Source organism: Sinocyclocheilus rhinocerous, unplaced genomic scaffold (genome assembly GCF_001515625.1).
Source record: "Sinocyclocheilus rhinocerous isolate Xijiao unplaced genomic scaffold, SAMN03320098_v1.1 scaffold38, whole genome shotgun sequence".
In the NCBI taxonomy this organism is placed as follows: domain Eukaryota; kingdom Metazoa; phylum Chordata; class Actinopteri; order Cypriniformes; family Cyprinidae; genus Sinocyclocheilus; species Sinocyclocheilus rhinocerous.
In genome coordinates, this window is record NW_015666482.1 from 843,215 (window position 1) to 849,876 (window position 6,662).

Genomic DNA, 6,662 nt, shown 5'->3' on the forward strand with positions numbered 1-6,662 from the left:
GAGTAAAAGCACTACACGACGGGAGGAGGAGGAGAGGACGGTAGGCAGTGTTTGGGTCTCCGCCTGCTGGCGCGTGTCGGTAACGGCGGCCTCAGGTTTCCTTTCTGAGGTAAAAAATAAAATAAAAAGAAGAAAAAAAAGCGTGCTTACGTCATCGGCGTGACGCAACGCTGACCTTGAGCTAAACACACGGAAGGATACTACATCAAACAGGCATGATGTTGGAGTGCCCTTTGGATTTAGGAAAACACCACACTTACTGTTTTTGTGGTTAAAAAAACACACACACAAAACTGGAGTTGAATGAATATCACTGATTTAATAATTTAATCATGTAGTTTAGATTGTGCAGATGTTCATAATGTCGAGAACATGTCCTGGTCATATTGCACTACTAATTTACATTTCGATTTTGCATGAAGAAAATATTAAGCCTATTATTTGTGTCCCTTGGGATTTTTGCATTGTCCTTTTTGCATTAATTTCATGATAAATAAGCACTTTTTACCCCCAAATTCTCATTTACATATAGCGAAACACTCTCATAACCACAAAAAATGTATAATAAAATACATATACACACTTCCTATGATTTATTATTTTAATTTTAGAACAAATTTTAATATTTTAATGTGAATTGGTTTTATTTGTATTACGAAAATTTCACAACGTGAACATTATGGTGGTATTTGACATACTGCCTTTAATTGATCATTTTAATTAAGAAGTACAACAGTATTGTTGCTATATAAGCCCAATACAATAATAATTGTATATGTAATATATTTACATTTAATAATTAAATATGTGTATATGTACCTATGTATTTATATATTATATATATATAATTATAGGAAATACATAGATACATACACACACACACAGCCTTTAATAAAAATAAATAAATAAATAAAAAAGAGGAACATCTGGAAGCATTTCAGTAATGAGGAAGGGGGGATAAAATGTGCTTGTCCCAAAATAGCTTCATTTATTTAATGCAAAATTTATAACTATTTATTGAATATAAGTTAACGTTAAATTAATCACATTTTTTATTTGATTTTAGGGTGAAATATGACCTTTTTTGAGAGGCTGCGTGGGATTCACCCTCGTACATAAAAAATATTTTTGATTGTTTCTTGGTTAAAACACTAAGAACATGTAACAAGTACGGATGGCTCATTTGGCTCAGTGTAAATGTGCAGCATTGTGTCTCACTACAAATAAAATACATCTGCTGGACACTGTGAGCTGGAGAGGCACAGGAGAGAGAGACAGACTTCTAATGAAGACATCATTCAGACGGACAGCTGCTCTGAGACCCAGTGACTGTCCTGTGAGACGAGACGCTGCACTGTATGTCTGCGTGTGTCACTGTTGGTCTGCAGTGCTGCTGGTGGGAGTTTATATGTCATGATGTTGGCAGCAAAATGTGAGTGTGTGTCAGCTGGACTGAGGGTCTGTAGAGCTGGCTGCTGTCTCCAGTCCGACTCTCTTTAGTGATTCTTCATACTTCCTCTTCCCCAGAGTCACTACGTCCTCTACTTCCTCCGCCAAGTCCCGCCTACCACTGTCCACCAGCGCTTTCATCAGCCGCTGCACCGCCCCAGGCCCCGCCCCCTGCTGCGCTCTCGCCCAATGAAAGAGCATCGCCAATACCTGGGCCCCAAAGTCCCTGAGAAAAAAGGAAATTTCATTTTTATTACTATAACTACTACTGCTACTATTACTGTTACTAAAATTATCTGATCTGTCTGAATTTTGTCAATTAAAGTATAAAGAGACATAATGAACCAAATTAAATATATTATATAATTAAAGATAATATGATTATAATGATATGATCAATAATGATTATATAACAAAAGTAATGAATAAATAATATAATATTATAACAATTTATATATTTATTTATAATAAATAATTAAATATATGAAATGTTGCAATAAATAAATAAAACTAAAATTAAACACGATCTAAATAACACATTTTTGCATTGATTTATTAACACCATAAACTCCTAAATTATTGACTTTGATTATTGATGTAATCCAGAAAAAAAAAAAAACTGCATCAAGGTCATTATCATTAAAAAAAGATTTTTGTTACTTAAAATAAAAAATGTATAACAGAAATGAAATAAAGTTTTAAAAATCTTATCTTATTTCAGATAGTTTCTCATTTTCAATGTTTCAAGAAAACATTTCTCATTTTGATTTATTAAAGTAACTAAAACTAAGATGAAATAAAAATACTATAAATTATATATATACACATTTTTTAAAATAATTAACGACAAAAACAACACAATTATTAAAACTTTTAACTAAAATGAAAAAGAAAATGGAAAATATGAAAATATAACTTAAAACAAAATATTAATAAAAACTAATGGTATCTCAAAAACACTAAAAATAACATACAGTATGTACACACAAAATGGTATATAAAGTGGTGTGAAAAAGTGTTGGCCCCCTTCCTGATTTCTTATTTTTTTGCATGTTTGTCACACTTTAATGTTTCAGTTCATCAAACAAATTTAAATATTAGTCAAAGATAACACAAGTAAACACAACATGCAGTTTTTAAATGAAGGTTTTTATTATTAAGGGAAAACAAAATCCAAAACTACATGTAACACACACATAATTATTATCATTACTGTTGTTTGTATTATTATTACTATTATTCCCATTAAACAATAATGGGAGTAGTAAAAGAGAATCTTCTGGCAGTATTAAAGTAATGAGATTATAAATTAATAAGGCATGTAAATAAATAAGGCATAAAAGTTTTCATTTATAATGAAAACGGACATAAAATATGGCATTAAATATGCCTTGAAATGAAAAATGATAAGAAATGTCATGACATACGCCTTGAAATAAATGCATTTTGTGCCTTATTTTGTGACTGGCATTGCTTTGTATTTTTATTTAATGATTGCAACATTTCAGAACTTATTTTCTCATAATTTATTTCCATTCGACTGCTATATTGTTCCATAATAAAATAGGTCATTTGAAATTTAACTTGAATTGAGAGACATTAAAGACAAAAAGACGAACAGACTACAGAACAGACAGAGCGTGCATGCATGCGTGTGAGTGTGTGCCGTCTCCTGCAGTGTCCCAGATGGCTGAGCCATCAACACAAAACACTCACATTCCCCTCATAAAACCACTGCTGTGTTCATTCCTTTCCTCCATCACTCATTTCCACACCGCTTCTCTCTCTCTCTAATGATTATGAGTGATTTTACACCAGCGCAAACACATTTGTGATGGAAAAACTGAACTTAAGATATTAAAAGCTCATGAATATTAATGAGGTCATACTGCTCTGGCTTGATAATAAATCCTGGACTGTCCAGTCACAGAATCTAATTAATATTCAAATATTACAAGCTGCAATAAATGTAAACAACAACCTATTTTGGTAGTACAATTTATGTCTAACCTGTTATTACTGCCCTTTTGAAATCTGAAATGATTGCATCATTGAATGCCACAGAAATTGTTAAGGGGATCTGGAGATCACGTGCGCTGTAAAATCTGGAGTAAATCAGTCCTGTAATAAAGACTGAACGTTTGGGCCTGCTTAACAGCGCCCTCTGCTGGCTCTGATCTGATGCCAACCTGTGTTGGTTCCGGATGCGTTCCAGCTGGTCGTAGCTGATGCCCAGGTTGATGCCGATGTTCTGCCACTCGTGGTTGATGCGTAAGGAGATGGACAGCAGGTTGGTCTGTGTCAGGTAGCCGCTCTCCGGGTCGCCCAGGTTCAGCTCGCCGGAGATGCTCCCATCACAGTCTGCGTTCTGTGTGTACATGATGAAACAATACTCATTCATCTGTCAGAGGTTACATTATAGACCGAAATTCTGCACAAAATGAATGAAATACGTGATTCAAACTTGAAATATTTTTTTATGAGCTATGTTCAAAACACTAGTGAGAGTGGCCTCACTGTCTAGATAGGCAGCATACTAACTAGAAGGGAACCTACTGTAATAAGTGTCTGATTTTAAACATTAGTTAATAGTAACTTATAGCAGACGTCCCACACAAGAATCTTGACAATCGCTCAAGGATGATTCTAATAAATTAGCAGGCTGCTAATAAGCACTTTAATTTGTGCATTTTAATTGGAACCATTTTCTTTAATTGCATACAGTGCTTAATAAAGTATATTTAAGTACATAATACAAATATACTTTTTTATGCTTATATAATATTTCAAAATATACATTTATATTATAATAATATAATATGAATTATACTGTTATATATAAAAATGTAATAATATAATATAATATAAAAAATACAGAGACATACAGACACGTGTATGTGTTTCCGTATTTATATTTTTATATATAAACAATTATATATATATATATATATATATATATACACATACTGAAACACAGAATATATATAAATATACATACAGCATTCCATTTTCTATATAGCAATATAAAAATAATAATATATAATACATATATTACCCCAGAACGTAATCAACGTAATGAGCGTTGTTTAAGTTCAGCATACGCGCGCTGTTTACTGAACGTAAACAATGCTGATTACGTTGATTACGTTCTGGGGTACTCTCCAAAATGGTGGAAGACGGAAAACTCAGGGAGAAGAATTGTTGAATAAATTATGTTATTATTGTTTTCTTTGCACACAAAAATTGACTATTGAATTGGTAAAATGGACTAGTCACATGGACTATTTTAACCGATGTCCTTGCTACGTTTCTGTGTGTTGATCGTGGTAATATCCTTGCTGTCTATGCAGGGTCAGAGAGCTCTCTGATTTCATCAAAAATATCTTAAGTTGTGTTCCGAAGATGAACGAAGGTCTTACATGTTTGGAATGACATGAGGGTGAGTAATTAATGACAGAATTTAAATTTTTGGGTGAACTAACACTTTAAAATAACCGCGTCATCCGCAGCTCTTAAACGCAGTTGTCGATGCACCAACCACAAGGCTATCAGTGCCGAATATTTAATTATTAAATATAAATAATTAGTAAATATATTTTAAAGTATTTATTTTCACTGGGTATTACATTTTGGAGCAAAACTTAAGAGAGATGTCTTATAAAACACAATATAGCATTGTGTGCTTTGGGACAGAGTCATAATGTTGTACAGTAGATCTTCTAGATCGCTCACAGGAATCCGGAGAGGAAGCGTCGCCATCCACTGGTTGTCATGACCTTTTCTTTTACTGGCCACTTCCTCTGGAAGATCATTGGGCACTTCACCGCGGTAAAATGACACCTAGAAGGACACGCATCTTATTACATTACTTTTGACTTGAAATACTGGGCTGATCCAACAACTATGACCCCTGAATGACCCCAAGTCCTGTCTCACCTGTCCTCTTACTGTGCCCTGCTGTGGGTGGATCGGGCACACGTGCACCTCTTTAATGTTCTTCAGGTGAGAGTAAAAGGTGAATGAGAGTCTGCCATCTTTACAGTCCGGACGGTCTGAGGAAACACATTCCAATTACAATCCGCTAAATAAACTTGAGCTATTATTGTGATTTTAATATGTTTGATAGTAGGCTGCAGTGTTTTCTGTTTTATGTGTGTGTGTCCACCTGCATTGATGTCAATGCCTCTCTCAAAACCGGCAAAAAACTGCTCTCCCTCCAGCAGGACGCACAACTCAGACGGCTGAGGACCCTCATACTGCTCCAACAGAGACACCAACCTGCTTTCAGCCTAAAGAGAGACAAGAACCATGACTGATAAAGGTATAGTATGTCATTTTAAAGAAAAAAAAAAAATGTATCCTACTTCAGTGTACATAGCCTATAACTATGAACAAGTTCATAGATTGACTTCCTGTAAGATTTTAAACTAGTGCTGGGCAACAATTAATCGTGATTAATCGCATCCAAAATAAAAGTTTTTGTGTACATAATATGTGACCCTGGAGCACAAAACCAGTCTTAAGTCGCTGGGGTATATTTGTAGCAATAGCCAAAAATACATTGTATGGGTCAAAATTATAGATTTCAAAAATCATTAGGATATTAAGTAAAGATCATGTTCCATGAAGATATTTTGTAAATTTCCTACCGTAAATAGATCAATTGATTAGTTATATGCATTGCTAAGAACTTCATTTGGACAACTTTAAAGGCGATTTTCTCAATAGTTTTTTGGGTTTTTTTGCACCCTCAGATTCCAGATTGTATCCAATCCTAACAAACCATATATCAATGGAAAGATTATTTATTCAGCTTTCAGATGATGCATACATCTCAATTTCGAAAAATTGACTCTTATGACTGATTTTGTGGTCCAGGGTCACATATATCATATTGGCTGTTTGTTAGTACTTATAAAGTAAATACCTTACGCTGCAAGATCATATTTTAGATCCCTTAATCCGATCCCATACATAAACATAACTACCTTACTTTTATTCAGCAAGGTGCATTAAATTGATCAAAAGCGACAGCTAAGACATTGATAATGTTACAGAAATTTCAATTGAATGCTGTTCTTTTCCAGTTTCCACAAAAATAAGCAGCTCAAATGTCTTGAACATTGATAATAATAAGAAATGTTTCTTGAGCAGTAAATCAGCATATTAGAATGATTTCTGAAGGATCATGTGACACTGAAGACTGGAGTAAT

General features: G+C 33.9%; 1 protein-coding gene across 1 annotated transcript in view; it reads right to left on the minus strand.

The window, feature by feature from the left end:
- Window positions 1-950: 950 nt before the first annotated feature.
- LOC107732275 (p53-induced death domain-containing protein 1-like) overlaps window positions 951-6,662 on the minus strand; it is a 17,340-nt gene continuing 11,628 nt past the window's right edge. Inside the window, exons 12-16 of the mRNA XM_016543548.1 lie at window positions 5,615-5,738; window positions 5,386-5,501; window positions 5,182-5,289; window positions 3,639-3,817; window positions 951-1,675 (exon numbers count right to left, since the gene is read on the minus strand). Of these exons, the coding sequence (XP_016399034.1) occupies window positions 1,444-1,675; window positions 3,639-3,817; window positions 5,182-5,289; window positions 5,386-5,501; window positions 5,615-5,738 (759 nt within the window). The 3' untranslated portion in view covers window positions 951-1,443. The remainder of the gene's footprint in view (window positions 1,676-3,638; window positions 3,818-5,181; window positions 5,290-5,385; window positions 5,502-5,614; window positions 5,739-6,662) is intronic.